Below are 21861 nucleotides of genomic sequence, written 5' to 3'. Positions count from 1 at the left end.
AAGACACTTTGGAACAGTCGTGAACGTTTGTGTTACTCCAACAAAGTCTGAACCCTGAACGGGGATGGAATCAGGTTCCGGGGGTTGCCGAGACTCGTTTGCCGAGGTGCAGACAAAGGAACATTTCAGTTCATGTTCCCACCTCCGCAACTGGCCTTACACCTACTAACAAACATTTAAACACCAAGACTGACCAACGCCCTGCAGCACTCAAACAGATACGTGTTGAACTGGCCATGTGTCGACAAACAGGAGTGGATTGTAGCATGAAATTGAGCCAGCTGTCCCAGGAAGAACAACTGCTAAAGCTGCATGACGCGGTGATTAGCCACCACCAAGAGCCTGGTCTCGATCAATAATGGACCAAATGTATTGAGAAGTGATAAAAGGGATCCTGGCGGATTGCTCCGATGTGCACATCACAAAAGAGTCTGCGCTTTCAATATGACGTCTGTCTCAATATACAACCAGAGCACCGACCTGCCCTGGATTTGTTCTTACATATCCAGAAGGTCATAAGGTTTTACACAAAATGAGGTCACAGCGGTACATTATTATATGCCCTGAAGAAATAACAAATACCTTTTAAAGCTTTTCTGATTAAAAATAGAGGATATTCATATTTATTTATTTTTTTTTTATAGAATTCTAAATATATATATTTTTTCTGCAGCGAGAGGATTGTTAAAGATTTAAATGATAAAACACAATAAAGAGAATAACAATAATGATAATGACAATTATCATTATTATAAAAGCTAAAATAACAAAAAAATAAAATCAAAACCCTCTCCCTCAGAGGATAACAAAACATCGTTGTCAGTCAGTAGCTGTGTTTGAGTGTGTAAACAATGCATTACCCTTCCTAGTTATCAGCATCTCTTTTGTTCTTTGATAATCTGTACATTTATGTAGAAATAAATAATTCACAGGTTGTGCATATGTATTTGTTTAGCATATACTGGCTCTCAGTTTGGATCTTTTTTTTTTTTTTCTTCCTTTCAAAATTGTTTTGGCGCTGAAGAACAAAAGAAGTGAGTTTGTGAGCGATAACCTGAGATAGTGTACTTCAAGTGAACCGAGTTACAGTTTGTGTCTTTGCGTATTGTTTGGTGGGGTTGGTTTTTTTTTTTCCTTCTCTTTTTGGCATAGGTGAAGTAGAAAATGAGGTTGCTTTTTGGCTTTACTTAGCGTGGTATTAAAAAAAAAAAAAAAAAAAGAAGCAAAGTGGAAAGGCTGGGGGTTTGTTAAGACAACGGGTTGCTGGAGGTTGAGGTAGGTGTGTTTTGTTGCTGCGGCTGGAGCTGCGGCGGTGGAGCAACGCGACTGCCGACGACCTTGTTGGAGATGGACGACGCAGACGTGCCAGATGACGCCGTCCCTGCAGCTGCCTGAGCGAAAAGAACGCCTGAACAGGAAGTCATATTAAGAGAGAAAAAAAAAAAGAGTGAGTGTGAGAATGCAAATGACATCTGCTCAATTCCCTGCCCGTGACCAGTCATATTTGCTTTTGCCACAAGTGCTCAACAACTACTGCAAACTCACATGTGCTTATATGATTTTTTTTCCTGTTCATTTTCTATGAAGATCTTCATTTATCCATTTCACAATTTTTAGTGAGTAAAACTACAGGACCTCTCGACTGTAATGAATGAATCAGGTAGATTTGTGTTTCGAGGTCGTCACTATTGCCTTTTAACTGTATGAACAAGAGGAAATCTCCAGTTTGTAGGTATCTAGAACATCAACAAGAAGTGAACCCAATGGTATCAAAAAAGCTAAAGTTTCTGATTTATGAACTGGTTAAGAGAGCACACAATGGTGGTCTGCCCTACAGTCACACTCACCAGTGTAAAGCACTCCATTGAGCTCCACCGACATGCTAATGCTGCTTGTGCCATTGGTGGTAAGGTTCAGAGCCGAGTCTTGCCTCCCATCTGCAAGGAAGAAAAACATTTGATCTTATTTTTATTTCATATTCCTGTTTTTTTGGGTTTTTTTTAATCTTCAGTACAAAATTTCAAACACAGAAAACATACAGAGATTCTTACAGAACAAGAAAGTCCTGCTGAATGTTGCTCTGAAACCACCTGTATCGTCACATACTGGGAAACCGTTTGCATGGTTAATCATATAGAACATAACCAAGGCAAATACAGTTATATGTTCAAAGTTTCTGCCAGCAGAGGGGAATCCCCACATAGACAAGTGCATGTGAGCTATATGTACCTGCTGTTTCTATAAGCTAAACAGGTCAACTCATAGGCCTGCGATGGGTTACTTCCTCACTGCTGGTGCTGTGGTTTGTGGCAAGACTGCAAGAATGCATTGAGATGTAACTGCCATGAAGAGGGAAAACGTGTAAACTCCAGATCGCACCACCAACAATAAAATGCAGAGTTTACAAAGCTGCCACAGTTGTCGTGCTGCAGCGATCACATTTTGTGATGGGATACATAGTCATGTACAATAACAAAAAGTGAAAAGTACATTATAAGGCATCTCACAGAAACATAACTGGAGAAGGTTTACAATTTATTGACATTTAGTGCCTGGCTGTTCCTTCTATTATTTACATGTTACCTTTAGGGAATGTCATTCATCTCACAAGTTTCATTTTCATTTCCAAACTCCTATCTGCTTCACCATGTCACTCTGATAAGAATAAATCCACTCGTATGAAATGGAGGAAAATTAAGAGAAAATTAAGAGAAGGGGGAAAAAAATGTTCTTTAAATCAATTGAGCATGAAAACCCGATTTGGTTTTACTTGATAGCTCACATTTATATGGATTTTTGGACAAACACTTGAATGTTGAAATGACAAAGGAGGAATTTCCTCATCAACTGTGGCAGCAAAAATATCATTCAATTTGATATGAAAACATGAAAATCATGGTTTTGTGGTTGGTTGTTTCAGCCCTCTTCTATAAGCTCAGAAAGTCTACAGTTTCTTCTGTACCTTGGTTGCTAATGCGGATGTTCATTGGTATCTGAGCAGTCATGGCCAGGAGGTTGTGTTGCAAAGCTCTCTGCAACAGTCGGTGGTGCTCCTCCGCTGGCAGCGCCATCTTCTTCTCTGGCGGCTCGCCGGCCTCCAGTTTGTCCCTCAGCTGCTCCAAAGCTGCCACTTGCGCCGCCATCGCTGCCTGGGCTGCTGCTGCCTGCACAGCAGCCACAGAGTGACCAGCCAAGCCTCCAGCAGACATACGAGCCATACCAACTCCTGGTAGCGGCTGGCCTCCCTCCTCTTCTGGGCGGACAGCAAAGAGGTGAGAGAGGGAAAGTTCTGTCTCAGCGTAAACATAGATTCCTACTGTAAGTTATATTTCACAACAGAGATGAAAATTAAGTCAACGTCGTGGTATGGAAGGTCGTAAAAATTGCATCGACCAGTTCAGATTTAATGTCGTACATGTTCTCTCTTGAAAGTCAAAGTTCATCACTGGAGCCCTCAGTAAACTACACCTTGATTTATACCGTAAGTTAATATCTATTGATAAAAATAACTTAGGACGAATACAAGCTAGATACCTTAAAATAAAGACAAGTGCTGCTGTCACATTCATGTATGTTAAGGATATAGCAAAATGGGCCTTTAATATATGTCGTTTCATTTACGATGATGTTTTAAATCAATGCAATTTAGCTTTTTCTGTATCTGCAAATCAGGCAATATGGTATTATAAATATACATGTGTGTGTAAAAGCATGAATGCAGAATCATAAGCACATCTCACCCTTCTTGATCTTATGGATTGGGGTCAGCGAGGCCCCGTTGGTGCCCATGGTCAGGCCTATGGTGGAAGTGGGGAGCTTCGGCGAGGATAGCATGGTTGGTGTCCCATTGGGAGAGTAGGTGAAGAGTGAGCTGCCAAAACTCTGTCGTCGGCCTTCCCGTCGGTTACTATCGATGGCTGCTTGAAGCTCATTGGGGTTGCTCAGACCCCTCTTATCACATTCATATGGGTACAGATACTTCATGTATCTGAAATTAAAACCATTTGATAAAAAAAAAAAGAAATTAACACAGTGTGTTGATGTTTGCAGAGAATATATACAAAATCCTTTTTTTTTAATTTTATTTATAGTACTGTATTAATCCCACACTTTCCGAATTGACCCACCGGGAGCACCCACATGGCCTATAAGACCTGACTTTGGTGCAACCACGTAATCTAAACCTACAACTGGAAGTGGTTGGCAAGAGAAAGGTTCATTTATAAATCAATATCACAGAATTCAGAGCGAGCACTCTATCAGCAAATACTGACTGTGTGCGGAGGGTGAAGGCTGCACTGGTGATTGAGGTAGGCAGGTTGAGTCCCTTGGTGATCTCTCTCCACAGCTTCTTGTTGATGACCTCCACGAGGCCGCCCTTTTCTGTCACCAGCCTGTAAAGCATGTACAGATCGAGAACCTGTTTGGCCATGATGGGAATACGATTCACCGGTGTTCCTGCAACAGACAAAGGGAAAATGTCAAGAGATTAAAAAAAAACAAAAAAAAACCTTGCATCATAGGTCCCTTTATTCGAAAGGTGAATAGCTTTTCTTCACCAGCTTAAGAAACTATATTTATCTTCTCAACTTTAAATAAGCACACGCATAGTTTGCGGAAGTTGGCGAAATTTATCAACACTCACAGATGTGGTTAATTCCAAATTAATAAAACAAAAATTAACTGGACTTCAGAGAACCATTGAAAGAGGCATTGACATTTTCATAGGCCTTGTAATTTGTTTTACAGACAATAAACAATACATTTACTTACTAGCCATTAACAGTTGGCAATCGGAGTATTTCTGAATGGTCATACTGCTGTCAGACATCCCTTGAGCACATCAAAGTCCACTTCAAGGACAAGTTGTATTCTAATGTACCAGTTTTGGCATAATTTAGCAGCCGAGAACAGCAATTCTGACTGATCTTAAGTGCATCTACATGGGATTCTTCCAGGTATAAAGTTCAAGCACAAGGTAATCTTAGATCACGTGTGTCTCAGAAGGGTTCTTAACATGGTACGTACAAACTCATTTAAAATGAAAACTAATTTAAAATGAAAACAATTAGATCTGGAGTCCAACATCGATGACACATTACTAACAGATCGAAAAAAAAGGATTTAAGTTTAATTTTAATGTCAGAATCAAAACAGTTTTGTTTCTTCAAAGTATATAAAATATAAAAGCGGCTGACAAGGATTCACTAGTTACCACAATTTTGGATTATTGTCCAACATGAAACATAAAAATGTGTGTCAGTGACACTAACAACAACAACAACAAAAATAAACTAAAGCTTAAAATAATTGTTCATTTGTTATATCAGTATGTGACCCTGAATACAATTATCTTGCGGAGATTAAGCATAATATACCGGTACGATGAATCCTTGAATCGCATATGAAGGAGCAAAATCCATCACTTAGCAGCGTGGCCTATAGATGGCACTGTCAGATTCTCGGAGCAAACATGACAGACCCACCCAGTGAGTCTGACAATGTAAACATTTAGGACTGTTTTTTTCAGTTGTGAGCACACGTCTGTCGTCCCCCATATCAGTCTCCAGCTTACGGCCGGATCTTTTCAGCAGCTCGCCAATAAAAGGAACAACACTTCCATGTATGCAAATCTAGCCTTTGTGTTCCCAAAGGAGAAACAATTCACAATTTCCTGAGTGCAATAAGCAGTTATGTAAATGAGGAGAAATTAGTCCAAGTAGTAAGTGAGGGAGCGGTATTGGAAAAGTGTTCAGTGCCTTGTGGGCGAGCGTCAAGATGGGACGGTAAACCAATCCATCCTCAGGCATTGATACAACGTGTCCCTTCTAGTTATAGCCTGGGAACGGTGAGGGGCTGTGTGACCATAAAGCAATCATCTCCGAAATGAATAAAGACCCCGCCCGCCTAAGTGAAAGGTGAGTAGATGGTGTTGTGTCATATGGCAGAGAGAGATGGGGGTTGGTGATCATCCTCTCTCTATCCAGCTACAAGAGCTGCCTGTGTGCATAAAGCCACGAGATACACATCGAGGAGATAAGAATTTGAACAGATAGGGTGTACTTTTTATTGAATGTCGGTACATCTGATATAATGAGGCAGTGTTTGGGGATTTGACGGCAGCCACACGTGAACAGTTGCATACCTCTTTTTTGCATGAAGCTGAAGAGGTCATCCAGGAACTCTTTCCTCTTTGGGTCTCCGTCCAACTCATACAGCTGTAGAGAAGCAGAGGACGGAAAAAGATTAAGCTAAAGCAGATGTCTGCCAGACAGGAAACAACAGAAGAATACGGAGATCAAAGCATTTTGCCATCGCAAAATCAACGTGAGCGTACAAAGGTGGGTCAAATACAGGAGCTGTGAGAAAACCTCCTCAGTGGACTGTCGCACTGTTGTTCAGACAACCGGGGCTGTGATCTCTGTCAACTGCACCTTCTGAGCAAAATAATACAAAACTAAAACAAAAACATGGAGATTTCCACATGATGACAAGGACAATTATCATGAAAGATTGGCCACCTTCTCATCATAAAAAGGAAAAAAATAGAGAGCTGCTGCAGAGCAGTGTTGCTTGATGAGAACCTGATGTGGCTCCAGCTGCTGGCGGGGCCCCGGGCTCCGGAAAGTTCAGTGAAAGTTAGCAGTAAAAGTGAGGCGCCAACTCGGGGGAGTACAGTGCGGCCATTGAGCTTGTGTGTGTGGTTCTTTCTCTTTTTTTTTTTATCCAGCCGAGTGTGATACTAAAATATCTCATTCGAGGTGCCTCTATGCGTTTGTCAGATGTTTAACGCCAACATTTACACCGACACGTCAGTAAGCAATAGACCATCTGAGACAGTATCGGTGGAGTTCAGGTACTTGAGTCGATGCTCAATCAATTTCACGCACAAGCTCACACAACAATGGTGACGATTGACATTCGAGGTGTTAGCATGGCGTGGCAGTCAACTGGGGGGGATCGGCGTCGGCGTCTCCGGCACCACAACGCCACATCGCAGATCTCAGAACACAACCAACCGAAACCACTGAGAATCAAATCGAGGCAGAGTACTGTTACTGCACAACAAACGTAACAACCCACAGTGAGAAACCAAGGCCGTGCCGGCCCGAGAGCTGCACACCACATTTCACGTCATTCATATTTCACAGTGAATCACTTGTCACTGTTGAGACGGCCATTTCAACAAAAAAGAAACCAAAAGGAAACAAACAAAAAAACAAAGATTGTTGGTTATTCAGACCACAATCCAGGCAGAGTGTCCAAACACTGGATAAATAAGGTCACAGTGACCTGCACATAAAATAATGTGACATATTTCACAAACATTTTCAAGATTTTTAGGCACCACATGAAATAAGCATGTGATGAATAATTCAATTTCAACACAGACTACTTTCTGTAAAGTGCGTCTGATAGGCGATGTTCAAAAAGTATAAATCTCTTTATTTTGAATGTGCTGTTCTGTTCATACCTTCCAAAGCTACTCAGCAACAACATAGGGACATTTCTGTGAAACGGAGTGATTAAGATCACAGATCAAATCTTGCACTTGTGATTTCTGAGGTTCAGTTTGGCACCGTTGCAGAGGAAATGGAAATGAAAGGCTCGCCACGCCATGGCCTTAGTAGTGGCCACTTACCACTAACAGACTGTCCTTCAATGTGGCATTCAGCCCTCATTAGTGACTCCAAGCTGCCGTAAGATCTTATTATCTCGTGGGTGGGGGTGGGAGGCAGAGGGGTGGTGGTTGCTGGGCTGATGGGGGTTAAGGTGGATGTTGCGGTGGGGGATGCCAGCGAATGTACACGCCTGCTGGAGGCAAGGGGGAGTTTTAATTACAGGATGCATGCATTTCGTGAAGTGCCGCGCCATAAATCTTAGAAATTACCCCCTATCCAGTGCCCATCCCCCCTGCCCATGTTGCTTATTTGCTCCCTATCCTTCTTTTGCCCTCTCGTGCTCTTTTGGTTCTAATCACACCAATGAATATTTCCCTGGTGGGGCGATAGGATCATTCAGCTTTTACTCCCTGCAAATCTTTAAGATGTGATGACAGAGCAGGCTATTGGAAATTAAATATTAAGGAATTATTATTGCTTATTAAAGGCGAGCTCATTCAGTGATGACAGTTTGCTCACAGCAGCGTCAAAGGAGTACAACCACTGCCATATAGTGTTGAACGATGGCATGTTGATGGAATTCGTCGTTTCCCTGCAGACTGAAGCGCTGACAGCAAAGTGTGAACTGTGTTTACATGCTAGAAGTATGAGTTTTACTAATCATATCCAGTTAGAGTATTGTCTACTCACAATAGTACAAACTACATAATTGCTTGGTAATGATGAGAATGTAACAAAATTCATGCAGCTGCTGCTGAGTGATGCAACTATTTTAAAAATTCTTTAAAAAATGCTTTAAGTGCCTGAAGTAAGAATTTAAGAAACAGGATTCAACCAACCTCACGACAGATGTCACACCGCCATAACAAAGAGTTCATATTCATTTCGTTTTCTTTCGGAATGGAAAATATAAATCAGTTTTGCATTTGTGTAAGCGATACTATTTCAAATAAACCTGGACAAATACTTTCTAATAGCTGTGATATTGATATGAACCACCAGTCTCATTCAATGGTTGTTCTTTGTTTTCATGACTATTTCGTGAAGTCGTCCTCTGAAATGGTTTTCCCACAGTCTTGAAGAAGTTCCAGAGATGCTGAGCGCGAGTTGGCCCCCTTTTGCCTTCATTCTGCGGTCCATCTCATCCCAAACCATCTGGATTGGGTTTAAATCAAGTGACTGTTGAGCCAGGACTGACTGAGCTTCAGTTTTTCAGGGACTGATGAACCGTCTTTTCTCTTTAATTCGCCGATTGGTTCTTGTGATAAAATGAATTCTTACCGGGGTCAAATAGGACTGTCAATGTGTACTAACATGACTTCTGCACAAGTGATGGTCCAAACCCATTAAGAAGGAAAGAAATTCCGCAAATGAAACCCTGACGAGGCTCATCTGTGAAGAGAAAACCATTTCAGGCGACAACCTCATGAAGCTCATTGAGAGAAGGCCAATGGTAATAAGGAAGCATGTTTTGAGTTATTTCACACTTTTTTGTTTACTACATAATTCCAGGTGTTTATTCATAGTTTTGATGCCTTCAGTCAGAACCTACAATGTAAATATTGTCAAGAAAATAAAGAAAAAACGAGAAGGTGCGTCCAGACTTTTGAATGGTAGTGTAGCTTATCAGGCCACATCCACACGAGCCAAAACTATCTTTTTTCTCCCCGAGGTTCTCAAACAAAATTCTGTCCATATCTCATTACGAACACGGCTCAACACGAGGTTTGCGGTACATGCAGTACACATGCCAGGCCTTTAGGGGCGCTGTGACTCCCCAAACACACCAAAAACACAAGAAAATTTAGAAGTCGGGTGGCAAGTTAGTGACGTCTGCTGTGGTGGGGGAAAGAACTACCAGCTTCTGAAAATGGACTATAAAAAGCACATTTGGGCTTTAGATGATTTAAAGTTGTTCAATGCAGATTATTGCTTTGGTAACTTACATGATCTTTTTCCCCAAAAATTTGGCCATAAAAGGCTCGGATGAGCAGGTCCCTTTAAATGTTGTTGCCGCAAGGAATTGTGGGGCAGCATGAGCTCGCCTCCTCTGATAAAGGATGGAACAGTGGTCCCTAGGCTAAAGGAGGCTCTAAAGGAAGCAACGAGCCTCCTTTTCTTTGTTCAGTGAGAATTCGGACAATCCTTATCATGGCCGCCACACAAAACACTTCCGGGGTTAAGCAAAGGTCGATAGATAAGGAGATAGGAGGGACAATTCAGACGTACCCGTAGAAGCTTGCTCATAAACCGCTAGACAACGCTCAATTCTATAGGCCTATGGCTGCGCTCGTCCGGTAGCTTCTGCGGCTCGAGCTTCTGGAGCTTGGAGTCCGTGACTTGTTGTGGACGATCCCTCAGTTTAGTAAAGTCTTCAATTGTGCTTACGTGATGCAATATTCAGAAACACCATTTCAGAAGACTGATGCTTAATGTTGAAATTGTCTCCATCAACATAAATGCACAATTAGCAAACACTTGAATGAATGAATAAAAATGACCCTATCGAATAAATGTGCTTTTTATAATTGGTGATGCATTTTAATTTGCCTCCCGTTAAAAACAAATGGCAGGAGGCGTAACGAAATAGACGCACTGATGACACACATTCGGCTCGATATCCCTGCCTGCAACAAAAGTTTAATAACAAAATATCTTGAAATACTGCGTTTATGACAAATATCAGCCAAGAATGTAACCAGTGTTCACACCATGGCAAGATGGATGTTTGTGAAGTTAAAAAAAATAAACCTGCGCTGGTGCAAGTTAAAGAAGTTCCCTTGTGCTGCATGCATGAATTTTAATCAAATTTCAATCAGATGTTTAGTGGTGTGATGCCATGACACAGCAAAGTCATCTGAAGACACTTAATATAAGAACATTTCCAACAAAAGCATGAAGAAACATTAATTGGAAATAAAACAGAAAAAGGGTTTCAAAATAGATATTGGTTTCAGTAAAATTGATTTTCCTAGAGGTTGCTCAAGTCAACAGACTCTTTTATGGAATAAATATAATTTTAAGTCAATCTGCAGTTTGGAACAAGGCTGATAAAGGAGCTCTATTAAGCAGAGGAATAGCTGGAAACAGTTGCAGGCTTCAGTCCTGCTGCATTCAGAGTGGGACACCCGATTGAAAGCAACCAATGAGGATCCTGTCTGACCGGCAAGACCAGTGCCATTTATACGAGTCACATATGTGTTATTCTATACATTCTCCACTTTGTATTCTGCTTCTGTATTTCCCACCTTGTCTTTTATGCCATTGCATGCTCTCTTTTTTTTTATACATGCGTTTGTCATCTTCAATGAGCTTCGGTTTCATTGTGGCTGTCTCCTTGACTCTCTGACTTTCTTGTATGTAGCCTCTGTGTACATTGCAACTCCCCCGCCACAACTACCACCCACCCACACACATGCATAAAGGCTTTATCAGGCTGAGGTGGGTGCGGCTGTTTCAGGCTTATATACTTTTTCATGACCGTCGTCTCTGCGTCGGGGCAGGGGCCCCTCCTGGATTAAAGCTCTGCTGCTCAGATAAACAATAAGAAACTAGATAAATGGCTAGAAACTGGGACAACTGGTAATGCAGGGTTCACGCCCACTGACCAAATCCTCTGGAACGCAAAGAACAGACAACATTAAAGCAACACCCCTGACTACCTAAATAGTACGTGATTGTGATTAAGTTTGAGATTTGAGAAGTTTCTGCCCTTTTAAAAAGATTAGTGTTCCAAATCTATGGTTTGTTTTTGAATTGTTTGTACATTGCCAAAGAATGACACCCGAATCATTGTTTAGTACGTAATAGGACATGAAAAATTGCTGAATTGATGTCAGCTGCTTCACAACATTGCATGAAGAAATGTTGAGTTTTTGTTTGTAGTCTGTGAATATAATATACAAAATGCCTAACACACACAAAACGGGGCTTAATACAACAATCAGCCACCAAGGAGCAACATGTGCAACCGAAGAGCAACATGTGCAACAGTAATAGTGTGGTGATGGTGGGAGCCAACTGTGGACAGCTTAAGTGTTTGTGTGTTTGAGAAGGGGGGGTTGGGTCACTCCACAGTTAATGCAAATGGATGTCAGTAGGGCTGGTACAGAAGTGTCACATAGCACATAATAGGGGCTTTGCTATTGAAAGCTAAAACTGAGAGAAGGCTAGAGTATCACGTGCATGCCGTTTTACACTTGCCAATCACCTTGATAACCCTGAGGTCATTTTCACACTCTTTCGCTCTGTGAATGATGACTTACGTGATCTGAACCAAACTATACAGTACTAAATATCTAATCAGGGCAAGCATGCTGTCTGCAAGAAAAAAAAACAATAACACATAGAATAATGATAAAAGTTTTCTTTTCAAAATATTCCAAAAACAATACAGCACCATTATGAATTTCTAAAACTGATAAATGCAAATTGAATACTTCTGGGTGCAATACAGCAGCCAAATGAGCAAATCAGGAAGTGCTTCATGTTTAGTATTCAGTGCACATACTGGAAACAAAGAAAACTGGCAAACACATCTGAAAAACAACCTAAATTGATTATAAATAAACTTTGCTCCTTTTTTTTTTTTTTTTTTTTTACGGTTGAGGGCAGAATGGTTTGTCTTTTGCATATTTCTTATGGGATGAACAGCTTCATAGTTTTTTGCTCCTGCCAAGCAATAAACTGGAGTTATAGTGTTTCCAGGTTGTCCATCTGTATCGTGTATATATAAACATCTGTACAATCGCTCATATATGTGGCCAAACCATGCTCATTACCTAATGCATCCTGAATGCATTTATTTTCCTGACAGTGAAAGGATTTGATTTTGGTGCTCAAAGAAAGATTATGTGGGCACTTTTCTTAAAAAGCAAAGGCCTAACACAGTCTATCATATTCAAAACCAGTATTCTAAAGGTATTGGTCTCGGCAGGCATCACTGGTAAAGGCAACTTCAGTGATCTTGGGAAGCACATAACCCAAAAGTAGTTATTCTAGTTTCTGTGGGTGTTTACTGTAGGAGTTGGTTTACAACCAAACTAATCCACCTCCAGGTAACGATGAAGGAACAGTTTCACAAAAACATGAGGAATAAAGCTATTTCAGTAAACCTTTCTTATATTATTATTATTGTTTTTTCCCCCCAAATCATTTCCCCTGACTTAAAATGAAAAAGAATTATCACCTCATATCTGTATGGATTGACAGAATGCAACGGAATCCATCCAGTGAAATGGCTCCCCACTAAAATGTGAGGCTCACACACACATTCACCATAATCAAACACCACAATGCCAAGGCAATTTACAAGTCATTGAGGTATTCAAGTAAACACCATGAGCAGGACCTCGAAGCTCACAATGGAAGTTGAACTCCTATATTTTATTCTGCTCATTTTGATAACCTGGCCTGTCTTAATGTATTTGCTTTTGTTGACCACACTAAACATAAATCCTCTGGAGTTATTGCAAACTTTGAGTCTCCTTTGTAATTGCAATAATTGTAATCCCCTGTAAGTGTGGCCTGGGTACAAAACAAAGCGTCCTCTGTGGCCGACACACAAAGACTTTCTCTGAGCGGGCTTAAGTCCAATCTTCCAATTCAGTTTAGTTTTTCTCTCGCAATGAAGGATTTTAACATTTTTACATTGAAAGCATTCGTCTGATTAACATCATGTTAGCGTCAACAAACGGGCTAAGAGAGAAAATATTCTGTTGACTGTCATCCTTGAACTGATGATTTCAAACTTTCTAAACATCAATATGCACGTCAGGTCACACAAATGACACATATCATGATTCAATGCAGTTGAGAAGACGAGGTGAAGGCAATGAGTGATTTTCACATTGTTAATTTTCTGGATAATTATGAGTTCATTTTATTTTAAAGACAACCAGCTGAGAGTTTGCTGGGAGGGAGCTGGTGAAGTGAAACCCCTTGTGAAAAACAGCAGACCGCTTTTGAAAGCCAGCCACAGTCATTATTGACTTATTCAGTAATCAGTGAAACACTGAGGTGTGTTCCAACTTGATAAGGGATAAGCTAGAAACTAGCTCTGAAAATGAGACCAAAATTAACTGACGCAAAAAAAAAAAAGGGTTTCAGATCACCTCCAAAATTGAAATGGAATATCCCATGGCCTCATATCTGTCTGTGGAGAGAAATCCATGCACTAGACACGTAATCTTACAGACATACAGGCAGACATAGACAAATATGCACTGATGATTATATTATGTCCTTGGCAGACGTCATTATCGTCGTAAAAACTCAAGACATTAGTGTGTGTGTGTGTGTGTGTGTGTGAGCCATACAGAGCACTTGAAAATCGAAGAGAATGCAACAAAGCAGGTAAGACGACCATCATGTTTTACAAACTGACACACCTTAGGCTGAAAGTAACAGAGGCTAAACTTAATGTACTGGAGGCTAAACCCACCATTCCCACTCACCCACCCACACAGAACTAGATGACGTATCTGAATAACATTTAAAAAGGTGAAACAGCCACATTTTTTCTCTTTTTGAAAAATAGCTTTGAGAACCTGTTTTGTGACTCCTGTGGCATGTCAGTGCAAAAGGAAAAACTGAGTAGTGTCTCAAATTCTGCAGGAGGCAAAAAAAACTGATTTCCATGTTTATGTTCCTTACGACTGATAGAAAGCATGGATGCAATGGAAATAAGGCGCCTACCAGTAATACAATGACAATTAATTGCCTTCCTATGTTATGCTAATCTGGAAAATAGCTTCATCTATTCAGGTGAGAGAAATGAGAGCGGTGTGACAGAAATATCTGCATAAACAGATATTTTATTCATGGACCATTCTCTTTCTCCTACATAGGTCTTGCTCATCCCCCCACTGGTACACAACTGCAACGATGGCGCCGACGCACTGCTGATGCCCTCGTCAGTGTTTTATTGACAGGTAGGATAAAACGCATCATAATCCTAACTGACCAGCCAAACATGTCAATTCCATTGACTGGGGACGAGAGGCCAACAGCCTACTGACTCAATATCTTCCCGATGAACTGTAACTAATGTTCCTTTATCGAGCACAAGCATACTTGATCACAAAACTATAGTGACAAGGATGAAAATACGGCCGGCAATCTTTCACGGGTGATGATGTTTTAATCTTTTCTTGTGCTTTCATAGTCGATTTTATATTAGAAATTGATCTTTAACATCAGCACCAGTTTGGTTATAGATTCCATAGTTTGTGTATGTCATGTAAAATATATTTAGCGACAAGCGACTAATATGGAAGAGTTGCTGTCGTGTCAAATCCGTATGACATTCTGGCTGCTGGAAAACACCCCTGAGATTTGAATGACGTGCCAGAACTCCAACGATCCTTTGAGACATGGTGTCCTGATGAAGTGAGATTGCAAGTGAATCTCAGTTTGCAGGGTTGCGTTTTATGCCCGGCCTCTGTTTGGTATAACCGTATGTACAGCATCTCATGCTGACACGAGAAAAACAAATTGAAAACCAGATGATGACGCCAAGAGGGGATACCAGAATTATTCCCCAATTACATGCACGTCATTCCTCACTCCCCATATCAAAGCAGCTGCCAAAGAATGACATTTGGATAAGATTCAGAAATAGCAGGCAACTTTCCCAGGACTAATGTGCCGTAAGCAATCTGTCGTAACTGCAGTGTTAATGACTATTACCTTAATGATGGAGGCCCAAACATGGCAATTCAAAACTGCACAGTTGGGGAAGTGACTGTTAATGTTTGTAAAGATGGAAGCTTAACAGGTAATGCCACTGGTGTTATTATTATTTGGTAAGTAAATGGTGTTAATGTTAGTTCCGTACCTCTGTGTATGCTCAACTCATAAGCATCTATGTGGAAAGTGAAGGTATTTATTGAGCGCCACGGTAGATTCCATGATACCCATTGCGCCTGATCACAGGAGGATGAAGGCAGAGATAGGTGGGTGGCTAACGCTTCAGCAGAAGCTGAGAAGTGCCGATTTAGCCTGTTTACAAATAAGGCAAGGTGCTACAAAGCGTGTTTGCCTGTGTTGGCCATGTAATCCTTCAGTATGGAGAACCTTACTGTGACGTGGGGAAAACACATGGCTGAATTCCCACACCTGTCCTTCAGAATGATGAATGTGCAGGGCAATGAGTTTAAAGACATATCCAGCCCACCCAGTCCCATGGAAAAAAAAAAAAGAAGAGCCATCTGATCACTATGTGAATGGGCTGGAGTTGAAGCTTCTTCAACCTGAATACCTCCCTTGCATGGTGAAAGGTATTTATTTAGTCTTTGGACATAAAAAAAAGAAGCATTGCACTGCATAGCATCACCAGAGTGGAACAACAGTAAATGTAATATTTGTTTATCCCAGACAGAATAGGTGAGGATCGGACATTCTACTGTCAACCTTTTCTTATTTTGAACCGTTAAGACGGCACAGAGAACCTTCTGTTCCTTTCACAGCAGCTGTCCTCAGTCTTGAGTTCCAGCTCTTCATCTGTTGCTGTCACTACTGCTGAAATGAAGTTAAAATCACAGCACACAAGGAGGAAATAACTTTACACTTGCATTTCCATTCTGCATTACTGAAACTCCCAAATTAATAGTAAACAAATCGGGCGACTTCAGTATTGTGCTGCAAAACACTTTGGCACATAAAGTCAGGGACTGAACTGCCTACCTTATAAATAGACTACTCATTCCACAATGTACGTTTTGGTTGGCAGCAATAATAATGGCTTGGTTTTATCAAAACACATGAGCTCATATGATGCCAAAGCCCGAGATTTGGCACAGAAATGGGTGATTAAGTAACTATCTGTGTCATTGTTACTGATCATAGTTTTCCTGCTTTCACATGACAAACTGCATGCAGTGACAAGGGTCTATTAACAGTTCACGTCGGTGTAAGACGTTAATTATGTGCAACAATTCGCATATGTGGTGTAAATAGAGACTTATTTCAAGAGCACATAATTATAAAAAAGGTTTGCTAATATTGCACAGACAAGACGGGGCAGCGACACTGTTGTCACAAGGGCCAAATGTGACAATTATGGTTCAGAGCACAACAAAGCCTTTGCCTGACATATCGACCACACAGACTATTAAAGTCACATTTCAAAAAAGATGCAGACCTATTTTCTGCGGCTTTCCTGCCTCGTTTTGTTTCACACCAGAACAAAGAGCAACCCAGACCTTGAAAATGTGCGACTAAGTATCTTTATCGATGTTCAACCATTTTTATAATTGATTCTTCCAAGAATGAGAGCTTTCAGCGCACACAACCTTTTCAGAAGGAGCTTAAAGCAAAAGTGCAAAATGCATTGCTTTTGTTCGAATGAATGCCCACAACTGGGTTCTTGTGTGAAAAGATGTCACTTAAGGCTTTGTTTTCTGACACCTCACACCATTCGGTTCATATCTATTTCAGCTCCTGGACTGATACACAAGGCTACAATAAAAGGTTTGCTATAGAGGAAAAAAAAGTGGAATGAGGCCAAATAGGGCACATATATTTACTCAGGAAATAATTAAGGGAGGGATCAGAAGTAAGATTCAGACAGAATGATGACAAAGCAGATAATGTGATGGTTTTTGGTTGTTTTTTTTGGCATCTTTGGCTTAAAGTAATTCCTGATTAATTCCTGAGTATTTTACAGCTTAAAGTCACATTAAAGCTCTGATTACTAGAAATGCGTCATCGCAGAGCTTGCCATTTTAAAATTCCTATTGTTGGACAAAGTACAACAGCCAAAGGGAAAAAACAAACAAAAAACAGGATGAAAAAGCTAGCCTCAGCCTTTACACAATCTTTGTTTACATTCCTGCTCCAACCCCCCTCTCTCCTCCTCCATATTGAGTGGCTGCCAATTTCCAGAATCCCCATGGCTGTATGGTTTCTGACATCAGCTCCATGCAGCACACTAGGAGTTGGACACGATTCAAACACTCTGCGGTGCTTCACAGTCAAAATGAGCATTTACTACACGCTCTACTTGGCAATGGTTCAAAGCTCAATGTCAACTGACTGAGTTTTTCCTGTTCCTTCAGTCACACCTACTCTTTCCACTCCTGTTTCTCTTAATCTTCCTCTTCTTCCTCCTCCTTTCAACCCGAAGACTTTCAGACGTCTTCCCCTGAATTATTTTTTATTTTTTTTTGGTCTTGTTTTAATGACATGAACAGAGTCCATTAGTCTCGGGTGGATGATTTGTTAAACAAAGAACACCGCACACAGAGGCTTCTTGCAGGCACAAATAATGAAATAAAGAAAATCCTGCTGTGCTAATTAATTCAAACCCTGAAGATTAGAGTTACGATGAGTCTGCAGGGATGAAGATTGTGCAGAGTAAGCCTCGTATTCGCAGTGCTGCGCTTTTAAGTTCAAGTACCTTGCTGCTTTCCCAAATAACGAGTTAAATCAAAGCAAATGCAGTAAAGGAAAACAAAATAGTGTGTAAAATATTGATCAAACAGTTCATCAGTTATTTATTAACTGCAATGAGGCTACTGGCAATAAACTGCATTTTAACCTGAAAGCATATAAAGGTCAGTATATTTTTGTTCATTGTTGTATCTATTAATAATAAGTTATAATGAAAGTAAATGTGAATATAATGCTTTTCTTCCTGAACTATTTAGTTTTATCTTCTAAATCTTTACGACACACAAGAAAGCCATGGCTTAAAACATTTGTATAGAGTGCAGATCAGAAAGGCCGCGCGACAGTGGAATAAAACTCAATGAGTACCTGTCAGACAGCTGCATCAGCAAAAACCTGATGGGCAATCCCAATAAGTGTCACTCCCAATTGGCTCGCATTTGAGCTCCACTTCCTGTAGTCACTAACAGTCCCTACCCCCACTACTAATGCCTGCGCGCACGTGTGTGTGGGTGTGTGTGTGTGTGTGTGTGTGTGTGTGTGTGTGTGTGTGTGTGTGTGTGCGTGCGTGCGTGCGTGCGTGCGTGCGTGCGTGCGTGCGTGCGTGTGTGTGCGCACGCACTGCACGTGTGTGTATATGTGAACGATTTAATGTTTAATGCAAACTCCCCTCCATTCACCCTGATCATGGTGAGTGCCATGAATTTTTAAAGACATCCCTACTTTACTGTCCATCTGGGTTCCATCTGCCCAGCTGCTGGTGTTTAGAGCCGACAGACACACAAGAGAAGAGACTTCAAAGGCTCTGCATGGCCTCTGGATAATTTCTAGCCTCAGGATGATATTGTTTATATAAAAAGGGCCAATGTTCTTGACTTCGGTTGTGTTTACCACAGCACAGAGCAGACGCAATAAGAAAATGAGAATAAACTTCACAACTACATGCACATATGTTTTGTCAGTCAATGTTTGTTAAAGGCACAATAAATAAATGCAAAAAAAAAAAAAAAAAGAGGTGGAATAGAGAGTAATTTGTGTTTGAGTGCATGAACTAGTGCGGACACAATTCATTCATACACCATGTAGGTAACATTCAGGGTATTATTAGAGGGAAATGTTGCAGCATGTTACAAATTCTGCTTGTTTAATTTGGCATGGCATCAACCATGATCAAAAAAACTAAATAAACGATCAATAAACCACTATAAGTGTAGAAAAACCCTAGAGTTTTATAAAACAATTATATCTTTTGCACATATATTTAAAAAGCAAGCCAATTTATGAGCCAACAGCTCACACGACCTATACATGGTTTGTCGCTGGTGTTTAAAACTGCTAGCTAACTCAGTAAATATGATAAAAATATACCACTTGCCACATCTGTTTTTTACATTATTGAAATTTGTAGATGCAACTCAAACACCTTGCTAGAATTGCCCTGGTGGCAGATGGGACCAGATGCCTGCTATATTATTGTCTTTGAGCTTGTAAAAAGTTTATAGGGGTGCCAAGGTTTCCTGGAAATAAAAACGAACCAATAGTGTGATACTGAAATGGATATATCTCTGGGGGGAGGGGGCTCAAGTATGGAGGAGGTTCGCATTGGTATCACTGAAATAACTCAACCAGACACAAAAATCTGTATAATTTACAAATTAATCCAGAAAATCTGACATCCTTTCATATCTTTGTTGAATCTTCAACCTTTAATTTAAATCAGCTGCACTCTGCGTCACTCACATATCACTGCTGGCAGAAGGCTGTGAATATTTATATTAATGTACTTATAACCACGGTGTAATCAGACATGTGACAAGACAGCTCCTCTTGGCTCGATTTAGTCTGACCTTTTCGCAGCGAGTGAGGAGAGGGGACGGAGATGACTGGGTGATCCAGCAGGAATGCAGGTTGGGTTTTGAGTTTGTGTGCATGTTTCTTCCATTTATCCAAAGTGTGAGTTATAGTGCTCGATTACACCGAGTCACTTCATTTTATTCACCCATATAAATGATGCTAAATCCCAGTTATACCTTACAGGCACTGAGTTTCACACAACTCTTCTGTCAAATTAGAAAGTGATCAAATGGTGTCAAACTTGCAATTTCATCATAATTCGGTTATGTTAACAGAGTTTGCACTTGGCGGTTCCTTTCATTAGTTTTGCCTTTTGCTTCAAGAGGAATGATTTCCCTGCAATGTCACTCTGAGACATTATATGTGCGCTACAACACATGCAACGTCAACGTGAATAACAAATGGCCAGTTTTCAGTTTGGAAGCTGTCTGACTGCTCCAGGCTGATAGAGGCATGCAAGGTTTCTGCTGAGGATCTGACGTTCCTAGTGGCCACATTATCACCCTCCATCAGGCACATTCCAACAGCCTCCACCCACCTGCCCAAAATAAACTGAACAGTCTTAACCCCTTCCTCCCCACCCATTGCCTTCCAACAAAGTAGAAGCTTTTAAACCTCACAAGCCTCGTCAAAACGAGAACTATTAAGATCAATACCTTCTCCCGTGACCACAAATGACAATGTTTTGCTTTTAAAATTGTCGTCTGCCAGACAAACACAACTGAATTTTGAATTTAAGGATCAAGCTATACAATTACTAGCTGACAGATGAGCCCTTGTTTCGCTTGCGTGATTATATATAGGAATAAAATGCAGTCCTAAAGCACAAACATTTCACAATTCATTATCATTGAAATGCTTGTATTTGCAAGAACTGATCGCTTCCTTTGTACAATAGTAAAAAAAATAGTAAAAAAAATGAAATATCTTTTTGTCCAATGAGTTCATTGTAGTAAGTTAGTCTGTTACCTGTGGCTGGCTATATAGTGAATACTTACCCAGGAGCAGATGAACACAAATACATGTATTCTGATAAAAAAAAATGTGTTGAATATTTCTAAACTCCTGGTCAAGCAAAGAAACAGGTTTTCTATAAACCAATGTGACCAGTGTTTTAAAATACTCATGTGGATTTGACAACTGTTTATATGTGAAAAGTAATATGCCTTAGGCTTTGTTAAAAACAAACAAACAAACAAAAAAAAAGTCCCAATTCATAAACAAGCTGAGGCAGAAAAAAAGTTGCCTTCGTTGATAAGACATTAAAATGTTCATGGAATAAACTGTTGTCATCCTAACAGGCTGTATTTGTTTTTTGTTTTTTTTAATATAATTACTATAGTCACACCAGAGCAAAATTACATTGACAATATATTAGAATAGAACCATTAAAGACATTGAGTGCCGTGAAAGCTGAGCCATAGATGTCACTGTAGTTGGTGCCTTCTCTGTCTTTACCTCCTTTCTGCCTCTATAATCAACGTCACGTTAGGCGTGACAGGTTTTAATCAACAATAGGTTGGGTAACGCTATGTTAAAAGATATGGGTTGTCTATGTTGCATAACCGTCAGTGGCATGAAATGCAAACATGCCTGATCCTCCGTTGACTGATATGTTTTGTGGAAAAAAAGGCAAAGGGACAGCATTTATTACCTTAAATGTGACGACCACCAAGTCAGACTATCAATTCAAGTAATTTGCACAAAGCTTTAAAAAGGGAGGGGTTGAGTATTTAGAGAAACAAAGTATAGGTTTTACTAAAGTTAACTTTCATATACTCTATAATTAGGAACATTTGGCCCCAAATTACAGAAACTATAGTTAGGCTAAAGAAAAAACGAGGCATATGTAAGGGTGGGCACAATGTGGCAAAGATAATCCACTTCTAACATGCCCGAGGCATCAATAATGGCTACGAGAGTTCCTCAGAACCATTTTTCTTCTTTTGAAAAGCTCAGTGATCTCTGCTCAGACAAAACACAAGCGGCTTCTCAT

The 21861-nt window shown here is 40.4% G+C and overlaps 1 protein-coding gene across 1 annotated transcript in view; it reads right to left on the bottom strand.

Moving 5' to 3' along the window:
• Nucleotides 1-719: 719 nt before the first annotated feature.
• The window catches only part of arid3a (AT-rich interactive domain 3A), a 37268-nt gene continuing 16126 nt past the window's right edge, over nucleotides 720-21861 (bottom strand). Inside the window, exons 4-9 of the mRNA XM_080506090.1 lie at nucleotides 6146-6218; nucleotides 4275-4458; nucleotides 3741-3988; nucleotides 2963-3250; nucleotides 1848-1937; nucleotides 720-1408 (exon numbers count right to left, since the gene is read on the bottom strand). Of these exons, the coding sequence (XP_080362216.1) occupies nucleotides 1248-1408; nucleotides 1848-1937; nucleotides 2963-3250; nucleotides 3741-3988; nucleotides 4275-4458; nucleotides 6146-6218 (1044 nt within the window). The 3' untranslated portion in view covers nucleotides 720-1247. The remainder of the gene's footprint in view (nucleotides 1409-1847; nucleotides 1938-2962; nucleotides 3251-3740; nucleotides 3989-4274; nucleotides 4459-6145; nucleotides 6219-21861) is intronic.

Source organism: Blennius ocellaris (genome assembly GCF_963422515.1).
Source record: "Blennius ocellaris genome assembly, chromosome: 12".
In the NCBI taxonomy this organism is placed as follows: domain Eukaryota; kingdom Metazoa; phylum Chordata; class Actinopteri; order Blenniiformes; family Blenniidae; genus Blennius; species Blennius ocellaris.
The sequence above is the reverse complement of the archived record's forward strand: the minus strand, read 5'-3'. Positions and strand labels throughout refer to the sequence as shown.